The sequence below is a fragment of the Cheilinus undulatus genome, linkage group 13, assembly GCF_018320785.1.
Source record: "Cheilinus undulatus linkage group 13, ASM1832078v1, whole genome shotgun sequence".
NCBI lineage: Eukaryota > Metazoa > Chordata > Actinopteri > Labriformes > Labridae > Cheilinus > Cheilinus undulatus.
In genome coordinates this window covers 37278300-37297645 of record NC_054877.1, presented here as the reverse complement: position 1 = coordinate 37297645, position 19346 = coordinate 37278300, and the positions used below count along the sequence as shown (strand labels likewise).

Sequence of the window (19346 nt, the reverse complement as noted above, 5' to 3'; positions counted from 1 at the left end):
AGCATTTAATAAGATGTCAGGGTGACAGATAAATGCAAATTAGTCACATTGATAATCCTTGAAAACCCTCCTCTAAATCAAGCTGTAATCACATTTAAATTCTTCAAAAAAGCTTTATTTAATCTTTTAGAAGAGTTTAAATACCTCATCTCAGCAGGAACACTGTGTTTTAAATATACCCAGCGTTTAACATCTGTTCTCCTCTACTCTCTGCAGGTAAAGAGTCGAGCTCAAACAGGGAAGAGACCTCTGACGTGTCCAATAAGTGTCTGCCATGTCGGGAAGGCTGTCCGTACTGCAGAGACGACACACCCTGTCTGATTCAGGAGGACGGAGCTCTGCGGCTCGCCGTGGCCTCTTTCCAGGGTCTGTGCATGGTGCTGGACCTCGCCAGTATGGTGGTGGTCTACCACTTCAGGAGGAACAAGGTGAGGACTGCAGAGACGATGACGTCGTCTACTGATGCTCTTGAGTAAAGAGGAACCACATCAGTTACATAGATAAGAACCTAAAACTTTCTCTTGTGGCTTTGAGGAGCACTGCTGCCTGTTAGGAGTAATTAAGGGCTGTCTTCGCTGCTGGAGTGTGCTCATCAGGACTCATCTTAGTTTTGGAAATTTGGAAAGTTTCTGAAAGAAAACTTGGAGAGGCTGGTGTTTAAAAGTATGACTATTAATACTGAGTATCCTAGTTTTGAATGAGTTTTTAACATATCCGGTTTGGTGTTTGGGCAAACATTGCGCCCCAATGATAAGCCCTTCTCCTGACTTTGAGAAACCAGATTTTGCTATATTGAGAATTCTGCTAACAGTGTTAATTTCGTCGACTTAAACTATGACTTAAAATGTTCATCTACAGCCTTTATTTCCATGACAAGAAATTAGACTAAGACTAACCAAAAATAGAGCTTTGATGACTAAAACTGAAGAAAATTACGTTAAACTAATTCAGTTTTTGTCGGATATTCAAAATCTGTGATATTTCTCCACTGTGGGTAAATCTGTCAAAAAACAATTTAGGCAAGAGAAGAAATGCTTGGACTTAAAGTAAAGACTGAAATGTGAGGGCTTTCTATGCAGGCCCATCCCTGGCTAAGTGAGGCCCTAAGCAGACCCTGATATGGGCCCCCCCAACCCTATATTTCTTTATTTTGATAGATTCAATTAACTTTACTTTTCAAACCTTTCTGGGTGGGCTGAGCAGCATCCCCACAGCATGATGCTGCCACCACTGTGCTCCACAGTGGGAATGGTGTGTTTGTGGTGATGTGCAGTGTTTTGTGTCTGCCAAACTTGTCTGATGTCCAAAAAGCACAATTTTTGTCTCATCAGACCAAAGAACTTTCTTCCACTTTCTCCCACATGCCTTCTGGTGAACTCTTGTTGAGATATAATCTGAGTTTTCTTCAACAGAGGCTTTCTCTGTGCCACTCTCCCATAAAGCTTTGACTGGTGAGGAGCCTGAGCAGAAGTTGTTGTGTGCAGAGTCTCTCCCATCTCAGCTGCTGGAGCTTGTAACTCCTTCAGAGAAGTCATAGATGTCTTGATGGCCTCTCTCACTAGTCTCCTTCTTGTAGGGTCCCTCAGTTTGAGAGGACGGCCTGATCTGGGCAGATTTACACATGTGCCATATTCCTTCCATTTCTTGATGATGCATTAAACTAAACCCCAGGTGGATTTTCAGTGACTTTCGAATTGTGTTTTTTTTTGTTTGTTTGTTTGTTTTTAATTCATCTGACTTATACTTTTCAACTTTTTTTTGGAGTGTACTTTTGTCTTCATGATGTAATGGTAGCCAGGAATACTGATTAACCAGTGACTGGACTGTCAAGACACAAGTGTCTTTATACTGAAACCACTGAAGACACATTCAATGCCATTTGAATTTAAAGAGTTTTTTTTTGTTTTGTTTATAAAACATCCAAGGAGGTGAATTCTTTTTTATAGGCACTGTATTTCACATCCAATAATAATAATACATTTGCAAAAAAAAAAGGACTAAATTTGTATTCACTTTGCCATGATTGGGTACTGAGTGTAGATTCATGAGAATATAAATTTGTTTTTCCAACTGTCACATCAGGCTTCAACATGACAAAATTGAAGAAATTGACATGGGGTCTGGATACTTTCTGAATGCACTATATAGCCCGGGGGTGTCCAAACTTTTTTTTAACTGAGGGCCACATGTAGAAATTTATAAGAATGGTGGGACCTTGGAGATATTAAAGATAGAAACAAATCTAATGAAGATTAAGATATTCTTCACGATTGAGTGGGCTCACATGGCTAGTTAGTGGTTGACAAGGCAAATAGCCAGTATATTTAAGGATTCTGGGGAGGCAAATTAGATTTCAGGGGGCCCTGGTTGGCCCTGGATAGTGGCTACCACTGGCTGCATACCTGGAATGCTATTGGTGCAGCTAATTACTGCAGTAGTTAGGACATTATAAATCAGGATAAAATTATTGCTCTGGTTGCCAATATGTTTACCATTTACAGTGTTGTCTTATTTCAGTCAAAAAAAAAAAAAAAACCCTTAATAAATTCTTCTTGTCAAAATGTTTGTTTATTTAGAATTAGCATGGTAGCACCTTGCACTGAAACAAGTACAATACAGTCAAGGAAAGGCTGCATGTTCTAATGTGAGCCATATTTCATTTTACTTTCAAAAAAAGTTGCTGCAGACCAATCAAAAATGGACCACGTTGGGCCCCAGGGTCATAATTTGGACACCCCTGGTATGTCCCATGCAATGGATATATGAAACAGTCTATCTGGCGTGTCAGGTTAACCAGTTTGTGACCCACCTAAAACAACTCTGAGACCCACTTCTGATTCAAACCAAACAGTTGAGAACCACTGCACCCATCAGAAGGACTTCTACTGAAAATTAGCCATGTAATGAGTAGAAAGTAGTGAGTTTTTGTTTTGCATCAATCATCAACAAGTGGCAGCATGAAAAATTTCAAACCAGATGACCAACATTGCTTGGTCTGACTACGCACAGCCAACTGTTGTAATAATGAAAGGAAAATATCATTCAGCCATGTTCAGTTGATTTTATCTGTATTTGTTAGTTCAAAATTGAAACCTTTGCCTTTTGCCACTTGAAAATCTCTTCAGTCTGCTGCAGCCTCTTCGGCAAATGCTGGAGAAGTTTAAAGTCTTGCCAAAGAAACATCAGTTTGCTGCAAGTGTCTTTGTCTGTCCTTGAACAGACTCACAATCATGACAGGACGTCTGAAATACCAACTCAAGTTAGAAAATCCACCGCTTTGATTTTGGATGTTTAAAACTGTCAAAGCTGTCATTGTCCAGCCTCCAATTCCAGCTTCTTTATGGTCTTTTTTTACAAAAAGTAGCTGTAAAAATTCTAATTCATCCACAAATGTTCTTACCAATTCAGCTGAAAGAAAGCTGTGGGATAAGAGGTGAACACTGAGACAATGACAACTGCTGAACAGGCTCATCTGCTTTCTAGGAGTGCCTGATGAATGCCAAATCCATACAGACTGTCTAAGGTATTATTCACTGTAGAAAACATCCCCCTGCTCACACAGTAAATGGTTGGTAAATATACCATTGCACAGGATTAAACAAATTTATTTCATAACACATGAATTTTCATGAGAACACCTTCAGAAAGTTGGGCTAAACTAAAGGTAATCCATCTTTTCTTTCACTGTTCTTTCTCCTTCATGCACAAACCAACATCCATATGGAGTCTGCAGAGTTTAAAGCCAAGTCGTTGCCTCGTATCTCCTTCTCTTAAAGAATAAAATGAAATAAATATGAGATTCTCAAAGTGGAGGATAATTACAAGCAATCCTCAGGCAGAGTTGAGTTGAATTTCTCCCCTGTGTGTTATTTTTAGATAATTGTGTTGTAGCCTCAATATCTCCCACGTTTCATCAGTTCACAAGAGATGTCCCTCGAGCTCTTTGAATCTACATAAAAAATCTTCCAGGAGATAATGTGGGTAATTAATTCCAACCCAGAAAACGCTGTACTCACTCATACTCTTGTTTTTGCAGAAAGGAAAACATAAAAGTACGGGTATTTTACTGATCACTGGGATTGCTTTGCTTTAAGAATAGCAGTGCTCTTTAATTTGCAGTTGCTTTGCAGAAAAGCTGCAGCTAAAACTGATCTAAAACAAACTGTGACGTCAGATTTATAAAGTTTCGACACCACACCTTAAATACACCACGTCCCTCCTGTAAGATTGATTGGTTGATGTTTCTCTCTGTTCTCTTGGTTTCTTCAACAGAGCATCCGCACATCTGGACTCATTCTCCTGGAAGCCATCTTGTTTGGAGCTCTACTGCTCTACTTTCCAGTAAGTCTGCCTTCTCATAGACTGTCTACTTTTCTTTTAGGTTGTGCTTTCTTTGAATTAAATACTTTGATGTCAGCCCTGATTTAATAATACTGGTGGTTACTGGTGGGAGGGTCCCAGCAACTATTTTACCAGAAATGTTTAACCTGTAAGCTTCACCTATCAATGGTTTAATTGGTTTGATCATAACCACAAATACCTCATGGTTTAAATTTGTATGACCATTAAACCCACATACCATAACGATGCTTTGATATCACTGGAAATAGAGGAGCAGTCAAAGACATTTGAGGGTATATGAAACATACCCACTTATACATGGAGTAAACCCCCTAAATCTCCTCTGATGTGTCTGATTCAGTGGCATTTGCTCATACTAGTTTTTCCTTCACTGGCTGGTTGGGAAAGAATATCAGGGTTCTCAAGGTTCTCTGGGAGTTCTCGCAAAGATGGAGGTGGATTCAGCTTGATGGCACTATTTCCTGTCAAGTTGCAATCAAGGAGCAGAACTTCAGCGCCAATGTGCAAGGCCTCTTTTTTGGTATGCAAAGTGTTCAACAGAAGTATATAATATAGGCTGTTGATTCTCAGATGGAAGGGTCGCTACATAAAATAGGGGATGGACTAAGAGTATACTCACTTCTGAAGGCATCACTACACCACTGACAGAAAATGTCCTGACAGCTTACAATGAAGCTTTATTTACTTTGGGTGAATTGAGAAGCTCCACAGGTCAACTTGGCAGAAAGATCAACTTTTAGGGATGAGGAGACATGCTTTCTCTTCTCTGCACTATTGCACTGCCTGTCGGAGCATAGCGCAGACACAAATGAGTAAGGAGGGGGAACTTAGCCCTCTGAGACTTACGTTGTATACAACAATAAGAGATACAGTTTACAAAAAAGTTAAATATTTTTTGAACAATCACTTTTTTCTTCTTGCAGCCTGCTGTTATGCTGTTCTAATAATGCTATCAATGCCTTCATAGCCCTTATAGAGACTTCCTAGCAAGTCTGGAACTTGGGTGACTTTCCAGAGCATTTGAAGACTAAATCAACACCAGTAATTCTGATGTTGGAGGTCTTTTTTTAGGTCTTTTTTTATTTAGATTTATTTTCCACTTTTTTGGGGCCTTTAATGACAGCGGAGGACAGTGGATAGAAGTGGAAAAAGAGAGAGAGTTGGGGAGAGACACATGGGAAAGTGCCACAGGCCATATTCAAACCGCATACATGAGGCGTGCCTTAAACCACAATGCCACCTGTGCCCAAGGTCTTTTTATCATGATTGACAAAAGCATTAAAAGTTAGAGGCATTGCTGGTGCATTATCACTGCAAAAAAAGTATAAAAAAGTAGTTCAAGTTTGGACAACCCTGCCCAATAGTGAAAACTCACAGTTCACAGCTACCATTACATGAGCATTTTTTTTTTAACAATCCGTTTTAATTTATTCTGATCAGAGATTTCAACTTCTCTGGTCACATGGACACTAAAAGATATGATCTGATTCAGATGTGTGTGCTCATGTGATAGGAAGGGCTTTAGGGATTCCAGAGTGTCAACTTGTTGAGAAAGGTTGACAGACAAAGGATTTAACCAATGACACACACTGAGAGGTGACCACATGTACCCATTGCTATCTTATTGGCCCTGTAACTCCAGCTGTGAATCATGTGGGATTGCAAGTGAGGGCGGAAGTGAAAGATGAGATTCTCCCGTTCACGGAAGTGTTTGAATGGCATTTCTACAATGTAAAATGAGAAAAATATTAATAAAAACAGCAAAAACGCACCTGCGGGTGCTCAGACTTCAGAGGGTGAATAGATTCTCAAAGGACCAAAATGTCCACCTTTTAACAAGCATCTTTGTCAGTAAACATCAGATAAAGTTTCATATTTACTTTCATCACGCTAACATTTTAACCTTTATGCAAACAAAGAGTGTATAGAAATCTGTACTGCTAATTTTTGTGATTTTTGATACAAAACTTGAATAATAAGTACCTTTTAAACTTTTTCAGCACATTCTAATAATTAGACCTTCAATCATTTTGGTCACTATAATTATAGTGTAAAATTTTAATACTAATGCACTACTTTTGGTGATGGCTATCTGAGTCTGCCAGCAGTATGAGCTTTGAAAAATGTCAGAAATTACTTTCTCTTGAGAAATGCTGCTGGCTCTGATCAATTTAAGTTTCCTGTTTCCTTGTCTCACTGCATAAGTGGTTTAAATATAAGCCAACCATTTTCATTGGCAGCAATGATAAAGCAGTTGGAGGGATATAATTGTGTGATTCAATACAGTATAATGTTAATTACAGGTAACTGTACCTTGCATTACCTTTTGAAGTGAATTGAATCAAATGTATGAATCCCTGATTCCTCTCAATGAGCACATAAACTTTCACTTAGGCAGAAATGAACAGTTTTTATCTTTACATCTCTGATTATTGATCGGCTAATGTTTTGCACACTTACTTGATTATTTACCTTTATACCTCCTGAAAAATCTGAATGTAAGCCATATTTGAGTGTTGGCTTTGAAAATAACTGTTATTAATGCAGGAGTCTGCTCTACTGTTAACTGGGAGGATCGGAGGAAGAAAAGGAGAGCAAAAGATGAAGGTGTTATAGGAAAGCTTTTACGGACCAGTACTAAAAATGTGCATGAGAGAAAATCATTTCATGGCTGTAACTTTGAACTGTTAGTGAGTGTCAGAGATGACTTTAACGGCGCCTTACCCTTATATGCTCACGACCCAGCAAGCTCACATGATGATTAAGGTCCTTTTTACAAAGAGAACAGATGTCTGTTTGTGGTCAGTGTGAGGAGAAAGAGATCAGAGATCTGAGATTGTGCATGCGAGTTTGGTTGTTGTCATGACCGGAGCACAAAGAAAGAGCGATCAATAACTGCAATATCAGGATTTCTGTTCAGTTGTGTGTGCAGCTAAAAACTGTCCCAGCTCCCTGAGACTAAAGCCCGACTCCTGTGTTCGCTTATTGCTGATGACTTCAAGTGATGGAGGTTAGCCTCGAGGTTCTTAACAACCAACAGCTGCAGCAGACAAAAATGTTTCTTCTGTGCTTTCCAGTTTAACTCAGTCTTTTTTGTTTCCATCCCCTGACTTATACTTTTCAGTAACCTTTTTTCAATTACTTGGAGTGTTCTCTTGTCTTTACAGTGCAATGGTAGCCAGGAATACTGACTAACGAGTGACTGGACTATCCAGACACAAGTGCCTTGATACTTCAGTCACTAATTATGAGACTACTAGCACCAGTTGTCTGGACCTCTGTTGAATTAAGACTGTCACTTTAAAGGGGGTGAATATTTATGCAGGCACTTATTTTATGTTAAATATTCTTCTTTACCTGGCTTAAGTTAAAGAAATCTCTTTTCCCTTTGATATTAATGAGGGGTTTTTTTGCTTAAAAAAAGCAAAATTATATTGACCATGATTGGTTAATAAAATCAATAAAAGGGTAAAACATCCAGCGGGTGAATACTTTTATAGGTACTGTACATGGAGAAAAAAAAAAATCATGTTCAGACATCGCTAAGTGTAATGTGTTAAACCATCTCACAGTGGCTATTAAACTGCAGACACCACATTTTTACATGACTGAAAGATGTAAAAAAGTATGAGATTTTTACTGGACAAAGTGATAAACTAAGAAATCATTATAACAGTCAAGTAATCCACCAGGACCTAGACCAGGACTGTGTGGCTTTTACAACCATTAAACCTGTGCAATATGAAGAACACACCAACTAATTACACCTTATTACTGCACTGCAGGGCAAATATACTGCTCTGCAGTGCAATCTGACATATTTTCTTCAGCCCTGATGCAGACCTTCATTTTAAACTAGCTCCATGACCCTCATCACTGTAAGTAGTATGAACAACAATTTCATCATGTGCAGCCATTGGTGGTAATTGCATCATTAGACTTTTCATAGATACAGTAATTACATCTAAAAGCAGAAAACAGTATCTTTAAAATCACAAGGCTGCTAACAAAATGAATTTCGAACAACACAGGTTACACAAATAAAACTAACAGGACCCCCAAATTGTGAGAGAGAATGGAGTATCTTTGATTACTTCCTGATGGTGAAGGCTCTGAGTGCAGTGGATGGATGGGGTGTGTGGAGATAGAAAAAGTTGATGCTTTAACAGAGAGAGAGAGAAAACTAGGAAAGAGAAATGAGAAAGTGTGTGTGGGGGCTTCTGTAAGAACTACCATCATTATCATCATCATCATCATATTCATGTTTCTAACCTGATATCAGTAGAAGTTCTGGGGCTGTGTGAGGTCCAACCCTGGCACTTATGGACACATTTCTTCACGTATATATGGAGACAGTCCACACGCAGGACAGTGATTATGGCTGATGATGACTGGAGTGACCATCTGTTACAGCTTCTTCACACTCACTGAGAGGATGAGGATAGACTGTACAAAGTACTGGATGAAGTCTGAGTGATGAGTTACTGAGGGTTTTTAGAAGCCAATCCGCAGCAGTCGCCATTTTACTTTTATTGAACACAGTAACAGACAAAGAGTTGGAGCTGAGGCCCTACAGCTACACCAAGCTGGCATGCAGTCACCTCAGAAATTCTTTTTAATTAGGCACAACTTGTATTAAACCAAGATGAATGCGATACTGTATAAGTAGTTTTACCTCCTGTATAGTTAGTGGCCATAAGGTGGAGGTTAGACATGATCTAGTTCAACCAAAATCTTTTTCTGAACCAGGCTGTAGACGTGTTTAATTCTACATGGTTGCTTCTGTATTGGCTTTGTTTTTCAACCTCAGAGGCTGCTGCTTTGCCGTTATTATAAAATAAAAAACTGTATAGTGTTAACCTTGCAAAGCAGATGGATACACCCATTTCCTTGTTAGCACTTTCAGGCGCAGCAGAGTCGTGATGTTAACAAGCAGCAGCAAGAGCTGGTGCAGTGAGTTGTTTTCTTTTCAAAAACGTCAAAAATCGAGTACTTACATGTCTATAGTCTATAGTCATAGCCATGTTTCGTGTTATTCCTCAGTAGCTGTGCACGCAGCTCGATAGCGGCTACGTCATGTGTTTTGTTGCTCTGATTGGCCCGTAGAGATGTGACAGACAGAACGTTCACCCAATCACACTCCAAGTTTTTTTCAAAGCCTCTGCCTTTTCTCAAACATTTCCTATTGAAGCTTTCCCAGATGGATGTGTGAAACAAATCCATCTGGCCTGTCAGGTTAGTATAGTGTTGAGTCTGGCCTGAATTGAGCTCTGTCAGAATAAAAGTAAAGTTCCACTGCCCAAAGGGAGCTGCATGGTGCTGGAACATCATTAACAGAGGATGCTCCTCTGAGACCTGAAGCAGAGCAGAGGTATCCACAGGGTGAAGGGTATAGAGTTGAAAGCTCTGTCTGTAGGCACAGAGTCTGTTTTGGGGAATAGGTAGGAGGCCAGAGTCTAAGGACTGGAGGTTCCTGGGCAGGTGTATGGCTGATAGAGGTTGGAGAGATACTGAGGGGCAAAGACATGTGGGGCTTTTCCATTACGACTTTTGGCCACGTCCATCCAAACAGAGCCGTGCTGATTTACTTTTCTATCACCAGTTTGGCTACGCTGGGCTGTGCTGAGCCACTCCAGGAAATGCTCTGGCTGGGGGTGGCATAACTTTTGAACCATAAATTGTAGCCACTTGTTTTTCTTCTGAAAGCCCTCTGTTGTGCTCTTCTGCTGACCCAACTACGTCTTCATAGCCCTTAAAGAACATTTTCTAGCCAGCCTGGAACTTGAGTAACTTTCCAAGGTCTTTAAAGATTAACTCAGTAACTAGCCTGCCACTATATAGTCTTTTTGTATCCCAGAATGCATTGTGACTGGGTAACCAATGGAAGGCTGTTCTGTCATCACATCACATGTGCACAGACTTAGAAACTGGAGAAGAGAGCCTGAATGACTCATAATAGTGAGAGATAGACACAGAGAGGCTGTGATGTGGCCCTCAGAGTCACTGCAGACAGGAACTGCTTTGAATAATGCCTTCTTTTGAAAATATAAGAATATTTTGAAGCCTTTTTGTTACAGAATGATTTTTTATTTTTATTCTTTGGTTCCAAACAGATAGCAGAATAAGTTTGTGCAAAAAACCTTTGTTATTAATGTTTACTGTTTTATACAAAAAAATCTTTGAGTTTCAATTCCTGATTAGTTTTTTCTTTTGTCTTTATAGTCTCATAAGCTTTTTAAAATTCAAGTGACATTACTGCAGCACACATGTTCTTAAAGCCCAGGTTGTCCTGAAAAAAAAAGGATTTTTAGATCTCGACTGTGCACCATAGGGTTGATGTTTTACTAGTTTGTTAAGACAAAAGGTCCAAGCGAAACATAATGGTTAAAAAAACAGCTAAGGGCTTAGAGGGTTAATGCTGAAATCATAGGGCTTTAAAGTCAGGCAACATTTCATATCATAGTCATTTTTCTGACTGTATTTCATATCAAGTTGATAAATGTATGACTTGTTGTAGCCTGTTAGCTAGCATGTCTCTCTAAAATCCACTGCAAAAGTGGATTTTTTTCAAAAATATTTTGAAAATGTTACAGAGAGGAGTTTCCCAGGCACATGGACATGAATGGACTTCTGGTTGACTTGCCTCCATAACCATTTGTAGAAATGAGGCAGAAAACCAGCCCTCTTTATGGAGTATTTACTTACAGTAAACTTATGTGAAGAATTTCAAAAGTTGCTAAAATTGGCATTTCTGGTTGATGCTTCAAACTAGTCGCACTCAAAACCAGATGCACTTTAGGGGCGCTCAGGTGGTTGAGTGGTTTAAGGTGCAACCCATGTACGCAGGCGGCCCAGGTTCAAATCCGGCCTGTGGCCCTTTACTGCATGTCTCTCCCTACTCTCTTCCCTGTTTCTTAGTCTATCCCCTGTCCTTCATCTAGCCAATAAAGGCAAGAAAAGGCTCAAAAATAAATCTTAAAAAAAAAAAAAAACAGATGCACTTTAAACCGCTTTTCCCCCTCATTTTCAGAAATTCATCCATGACACCAAATCATCAGTTTACTGTTTGACAAATACACTGCAGTTTTTAATAAACAAAGTCCTCAATTCAAAACAAGAAGGAAGCCATGGAGGTGGGTGTCCTGAGCAATGGGCCTAATCTCTACTCAACCTAGAAATGTCTAGTGGGGCCTCAGTGTTACAGGGAGTTGTGCCACGTTACGGGTTGAGGTTGGATGATTGAACTTGCCACCAATGACAGAATAATTGTGGTCTGTCACATGAATGAGACACTGCTAAAAAGGAGCAGCTTTCTGTAACAGTTCACTACAAATTATGTAGCAAGAAAAAAATATTTCAGTGGATATTCAGATTGAAAATGTCTGGATAGCCTTCTTTAGTTTCATGGAGATGCTGTTGCAGCTCTTTTTTACACTGTACTGTAGTTGGGATCCTTGTCTGGACAGAACCAGAGAGCTGGACGTCACAGTTGGTGGCATGAGTAGTACGAAAGTCTTATTGTGTGTCCGTGTGCATGCCTGTCTGTTGTCTGTATGAGTGAGCAGGTCCATGTGGGTGTCTGCCAGTGTATATTGTCTATGTGAGTGTGTGTTTACACTTGTGTTCACAGCCCACAGTGCACCTGGAGTGCTGCGTCAGAAGCCCATCTTTAGCAGGGAAACAGATGGAAGAAACCTGTGCGATGAGATCAGACTGAACCGGGGGATTCGCTTGCTTCAAATACTCGCACAGACTGCCAACCGTGATCCAAAGCTGTCCTCAAACACAAAGCCTGGTGGCTGGATGTTCGCCATTTATAAAAAAATAAAAATATTGTATAGAAGGAGAGCTTCAGAGTGCTTGGCTGACTCTTGGGATAAAGGGTTTTGCTCTGAAGTTACTGGAGTGTTACTATGAGAAGGATATTAGCATTAGTGTGGAAAGCCTGGCAGTTTGCTTGCAGCAGATAAAAGGCCACAGGTATTGTAGCTTTGTCCTTATGCAACCAGTCATTGCACTCAAATTGGATTTGATTTTGCATCCATCTATCCTCCTTCTTCCCCATTCAGCCCCAAGGATAACTCAAGTACCAATAATAGCTCCCCAAAAATACTCTGCCACTCTGTTATGTTCACACGCGCTCGGATACACTCAAGCGTCTCTTCCTCCCTTTGCTCGGCTGCTTTTTCTCTTTATCTCACAGCACCTCGCCTGCCTGTCTCTGACTTTCCCCCCTCTCCTTCCTCTCTCATGTTTTCCTTTCATTACCGCGCTGTGTGTTCTCCCTGCGTCTCACCTTAGCGTCTGTCTCCCACTGTCTTTACGTTTGTTGCCGGTGCTGTTTTCCTTTGTTGCTGCCACCACAAGCAACCACCTCGGCTGAGCTTGCTGCTGCAGCTGCTCCGCTTCTGGTGCTTGATGCATTTTTAAACAGTCCATCAAGTTCTAGCACAAGTTGTTTTAAAAATACATCTGCTGATTAATTGATGGAGGAGGGGATGGGAGGTTGGATGCAAACCAAGAGGGCCACCTTCTCTTCAGGGCGAAAAAAAAAAAAATTGCTTTTTTTATTTTTTAGCCTCCTGTGGGTTTGTAGTCCACATGGGAAGCTCCGTAGAAAGGGTGTGACACTGTTTGCATGCACGTCTCTGCGTATTTATGTGTGTGTAAAGGATGGATGGATTATAAGTTTGTTAAAGTGGCATAAAACTTCATATTTTATGTAACTATCTGCATGTGCATCCATGCATGCATTAGCATTTCTACATTTCTGCATTCATGTCCGTGGGTGTAAGAAACAGCATGGCCTACTTTTACCTGTGTTTTTTTTTTGTGTGTGTGCGTGGAGGAGATTTATGGTTCTGGTCTGTGATGTAGACCGGGGAGCTGCAAGGCTGGATGTCTGCCCAGCAGGCGTAGTGATGAAGGTGCCAAGAAGGAGGCTAATCCTAACCACAAGTTAGCAATTTGATCTGGAGAAACAGGAGGACTAGAGGAAGAAAAGACACTGCAAATTTGTATTATTCATTTCTTTCAAAAGGCATAACGCTCACAGTTGCCCTGTCAACTTTTTTTCATTAACAATGGATTGAGAAACAACATGAGAAGTGAAAGTGGGGTTCTCCTCGAGGCAAACTTGATAGGGAAGTGATGAAACCAGATATTAAAATTTGATTGAATCAGAGTAAAAGCCAAACAACAGGAATACCTGTTATAAATAAAGGTCCAAGGCACCAAATGTTTGTGTTTTTCATTGGTATGTGCTAATCCACATACTTGTGTTTTTCGTGTTTACATGTAGATTGTTTTTGCTTATTGTTTTCATTTTTCCTGTGTTTCCCACATGTGAACAAAATTGATGGTACCCTTAAAAAAATGTAAAATAATGTGACCATAGAGATATGTTAAACTAAGGTGTTTCCTGTAACTAGCATCGCAGGTGTTTACAAAAATGTAATCAGTCAGTCAGCCTATTTAAAGAGTGAAAAGTAGTCACTGTGCTGTTTGGTAACATGGTGTGTACCACACTGAACATGGACCACAGAAAGCTAAGGAGACAGTTGTCCCAGGAGATTAGAAAGACAATTATAGACATGCATGTTAAAGGTAAAGGCTGTAAGAGCATCTCCAAGCAGCTTCATGTTCCTGTGACTACAGCTGCACATGTTAGTCAGAAGTTTAAGGTCCACAGGACTGTAGCCAACCTCCCTAAATGTGGCTGCAAGAGGAAAATTGAAGAGACAGATAATACAAATGGTAACCAAAGAGGCCAGAATGACTTCCAAAGAGACTGGAGGTGAAATCCAAGGTCGAGGTACATCAGTGTCAGAACACACCATCAGTCGCTGTTTGAGCCAAAGTGGACTTAATGGAAGACGCCACTGTTGAAAGCAAAACATAAAAAAGCGAGACTGGAATTTGCCAAAATGAGTGTTGATAAGCCACAACACTTCTGGGAGAACGTCCTTTGAACAGAGGAGACAAAACTGGAGCTTTCTTAGCAAGTCACATCAGCTCTTTGCTCACAGATGCAAAAATGAAGCATACCCAGAAAAGATCGCTGTAGCTACTGTGAAACATGGAGGAGGCTCTGTTATGTTCTGGGGCTGCTTCGCTGCATCTGGCACAGGGTGTCTTGAATCTGTGCAGATTACAATGCAATCTCAAGACTGTGAAGGTATTCTGGAGCCAAATGTGCTGCCCAGTGTCAGAAAGCTTAGTCTCAGTCTCAGGTCATGGGTCCTCCAACAGGATAATGACCCAAAACACACAGAGCTAAAAACACCCAAGAATGGCTTAGAACAAAACATTGGACTATTCTGAAGTGGCCTTCCATGAGCCCTGATCTACATCCTATTGAACATCTGTGGAAGGAGCTGAAACATGCAGTCTTGAGAAGGCACTTTTCAAACCTGAAACAGCTGGCGCAGTTTGCTCACGAGGAGTGGGCCAAAGACCTGTGAACAGGTGCAGAATTCTCAGTGAGAGTTACAGAGGTATCTTGATTGCAGTGATTGACTCAAAAGGTTGTGCAACAAAATATTAAGTTCAGGGTACCATCATTTTTGTCCAGGACAGTTATCAGTTCGCTTTATTAAGGGATTCTGTTGAACCACAATTTAAAAGTAATGTCTTATTTTCATTGGTTGATTTATTAGTAGAATCTTTATTATTACTTTTGTCAGTTTCAAGTTGTCACAGAGACCATTATGGGTTTTTCTTTTCTTAACAGAGGGGTACCAACAATTTTGTCCATGTGTGTATGTGAGAGTGTGTGGAAAATATTTTACTATAGTTGGTTTAATTTTGCCCATGTCCAGAACATGTCCTAAAGTAGCAGGGGCCTGGGTCAGAACCAGGAAACATCCAGACCAGTTAATTGTGCAGGCGGTTTAGGATCTGTAGCTGTATTACTTTGTCTTGATGATGAATGAACTCTTTTGATGGCTCAGAAAGCTCTGTCTCAGATTTCCTCTCCCACTGTGCTTTCAAGTGCCACAGAAAGTGTCATAACCTGATAAAAAGGGCTCAACCTTCAGACGTTCATCAAGTGGACTAACAGGTGGTGACTAACATTATAACAGCCTCTCTTACAGACCTTTTTTCTTTCAGCTTGGTCAGGCTACCATTGGCTTGTTAATACTTGTTATGGGATCAGCTAGTTCTCTGCGTTTCTTCCTGCTTCTCCTACTCATTCTATGACGAACCGATTAGAGACTGTTAGAGGCAGATATCAGAGTTCAGTGTCTGACATCTGTCCACCAAAATTTTAGTCTTTTCAGTAACAATGATGATCAACAACAAAGCTGATTCAGTGTGACAGATTCCTTTAAGTAAAATTTAACTTGACTCTCTTTGTGGATCTTCTGAAACGAGCCAAAGTTTGCACATGTTTATCGTATATCTTCATATGCTGATGATGTGTTGATTTTATGTATTTAGGTTATGCTGTCCTAAAATTGGAAAAAAAAACTTGAGGAAGTATTCCCCTCCTTGTTGAGAATAAGATGAACAGTTTCAGTTGGATGTCTTTTTGTCAGGTATGAAGGTGAAGCGGTGCCCTTGTTAGCTTTTATGTAAAACTGCACATGCACCACACAGAGGCAGGTTTCTGCTCTTATTTCTGCTTTTGAGGCTTTAAAAGTATTTTCTCCTTAAAGGTCTGTGTCCTCTAATGGCTTCTTTTGTGCTGGCAGTGCCTCCAACCTCAATTTCAGAGCACTTCTCAGCAGCTCTAACTGCAGCTAGGTTATGAATGTCTGAGGTACTTCTACCTCCTTTAACAGTGACTGTTAAGTCGGCTTTAAATTGCACCACATGCTCAATATTTGCCTTTATTCAAAGACATTTAACAAAGAAAATATGAACAAAATGTAAAGGACTTGTGTGACGGCATCAGCAGCAGGTCTAGGCCAGGAAACTGTACCTCTCAAAGATGACTAAGACTCTCCTCAGCCCTTGTTGTTGATATCAGAAGTCTAAATAAAACCAGCTGACAGTTTCAAGGGTTGGGCGAATAAGGCTTTGTCACAATACAATAACATCACAGTTCTTAGTTGCATTTTCAATTTACATTGTGTTTCCAAAGACAGTGCACAGTTTAATTGCACCTTTTTGTTTGCTTTTCAAAGTAGAAGTCCCATTTATTGTAGCATTTCTGTGAAGAAAATCATATCATTTTCACAGAAGGCTTTTTAGGCCCGAGCACCGACCTTGGTTGTCGAGGACACTATTGCATCTATACGCACCATTTTTCTGTCAAAGGAGTTGCTAATTTGGGGACTTTAACATGCTCAAAAACTCGCCAAACTTTACAGAAACTTGTCCCCCAGTGGACATGTTCTAACCTTGCAAAGCAGATGGATTTGCCCATTTCCTTGTTTCACACTGGCAAATCCATCTTGCAAAGCTCCTATCTGAACTGTTTGGGCCTGGTTAGAAAGTGACAGGACCAATCAGCGTCGAGGGGAAGTACTTTCAGGTGCGGCAGATTCATGACGTAAGCAAGCAGCGAGAAGAGGCCGGTGCAGTTATGGCGGAAGACATTGTTGTGGATGCTGCTAAAGCATACGTTTTAAAAGAAGTTGACGACATTTCTTCATTAAAGAAGAACAAAGAACAGCAGTGAGTTTTGTTTTGTTTTGTTTTTTTCAAAAACGACAAAAGTCGTGTACTGACGTGTCTACAGTCGCCATGGTTTGTGTTATTCAGTTCTCTATAGAGTTTACTCCTCGGTAGTGGCGTACCTCAGTTTGGGGCTATGACCTCACATGTTTTCTTGTTCTGATTGGCCCGTAAAGATGTGACAGACAGAACGTTCATCCAAATACTGTCTGAGTTTTTTTTTAAAGGCTATTCACTTTCCAAAACGCCATCTATGGAAGGTTTTTCAGATGGATGTGTGAAACGAATCCATCTGGTCTGTCAGGTGAAAAATGTTCATATTTTAGTGGGATTGTGAAAATCCAAGGTCCCACAAAGGCCCCAAATGTGAGATAGAGGACTGGGTAAGATCTATGTGCATGCAAATCAGTACACATGTGTAACATGATGAGACGACAAAAAAAAAGTGTCTTGGGGGCCAACCTCTAAAATATACAGGAAACACGCTACAATCAGTTAGAGATCAAATTTTTGCATTTTTGGGTGAGCCCCAAATTTTATATTTCAACAAACTAGTTGAGGGATTTCATCTGATTGACCCTATAATATTTGCTAATTCTTGCCAACCTGGAGATCTAAAGCTGTGCAAACTGCGAGTTCCACCATAAGGCTGGGCCATGACCAGAGCCAAACATAAACTTCCTGTATGTACATTTTTTTCAGTTAAAATACACCATTAAGTATGTGATCACAGACACGTTCTGCTCCTAAATATGTGAAGACTTTTATTTTGAAGTGCAACATCAGGAAATGGAGTGTTTTCTGCTGCAACCTCACAACAAAGACATCTCGTAAACGGGAGATACATAATTTTACATAACTAAAAGAATAAGACATAAAGTGTACCTGAAACGTTAAATACAGAAGGAAAGATGAAACTGAGACTTTTTAGCTCTAAACTGTCTGCCTGTCATGACATAAAAGTGATTGTTTCTCTACTAAAAAAAGAGAGTTGTAACGTAGCGTTTTTTTAAAATGTGAGAGGATCGTATTTCTCATGAGTGGATGTGGCTTTGGTGCATTAACCGACACCCCCACAACATAATGTAGCAGATTTTAGTGCCTCATTTTTCCTAAATTTTGAAGCTGAATTTTACAAACTTCCAGATGTTTCTCATGGCTGAAATTTGGCCTTGTGGTTTATTACAAAGCTACCTGTCATACAGCAAACCTAAAATAAAGATTTATTTAGCACTTTACTTGGATTTACTTAGACTAACGCACACAGACATGACATGAACTCTCTACTGGTTCAGTTAGGATTGAACAATTGATTAATGTTATATGTAATTTAGTTCAATCAGAGAAGTGATGTCCCAGGATCAAAGCTAGATTTAAAACTTGAAAGACAGCCATGAGAAAATAAAGTATGCATCGTCTTGGCTGAAGTTGGCTGCTGTTTTACAAGTACACATGACATCATGATTGTGTATCCTATAGAAAAAATAGCATTTTTGAAATCCATCCAATGAAAAACTGCAATACTTTGGTGATTCAATTTTTTAGTCCCACTCTATGTTTCCCCTTTTTGCTAAGTTGTGTTCTCTTGGTTTCGATTGAAATCATTCCTGGTAAAAGAAAGAAAATAACGACTTGTGTTGAGACTGTTTTCCACTAATTGCTGGAGTTTTGAAGATTTTTCTTTTGAAAATATCAAGATGCAAGCCATGGAAGATAGAAGCAATTACTCTAAAAATGATTATGTAAGATGAAACACCCAGTAATAGAAAGCTGCCCTTCTTCCTGGCCTCCTCATACCTTCGAAAATATCAGATCCTGATCTGCAGAGTGACTCACAGTGGTTAGTGGATCATTAAAAAGGAACAAAAATAATTCCTGTTATTGGTTATAAAATGGACCTGGCTCTCCATCTTTCTCACTCTCTAATGAACAGAATACCAATGACAGAGTTTGGCCCTGTGAGGATTTGATGAGGATTGTGGGAAAAAAGTGCTTTTACTCTGTGAGTCATATTTCTAATGATGAGGAGGGAGGTGTGTCTTTATACAGTACCTGAGCTGAACTGAACATGGACAGACTGAAGCCTAGAAACACGGACATAATGACAGTTTAATGAGGTTTGGGTAGAAAGCTGTGACTAAGTTTGGCAGTTTTTAAAACTTTTTTTTCTAAGTTTCACATTTTTTGTCACCAACAATTCTACAAAGGAAGCGAATGGAACAAATAAAATCAGTAGTTGCCAGGATAACATCAACCAGCCACCAGAACATAAAACAATCACCCCTACCAGTCACTTTATTAGGTATACCCGTTCAGCCGCTCATTTAAATTTGTATCTAATCAGCCAATCACAAGGCAGC

At 39.9% G+C, this 19346-nt stretch overlaps 1 protein-coding gene across 1 annotated transcript in view; it reads left to right on the top strand.

The window, feature by feature from the left end:
* LOC121520660 (probable G-protein coupled receptor 158) overlaps positions 1 to 19346 on the top strand; it is a 149543-nt gene that overhangs the window by 64333 nt on the left and 65864 nt on the right. The window contains exons 4-5 of the mRNA XM_041804218.1: positions 217 to 428; positions 4273 to 4341. Of these exons, the coding sequence (XP_041660152.1) occupies positions 217 to 428; positions 4273 to 4341 (281 nt within the window). The remainder of the gene's footprint in view (positions 1 to 216; positions 429 to 4272; positions 4342 to 19346) is intronic.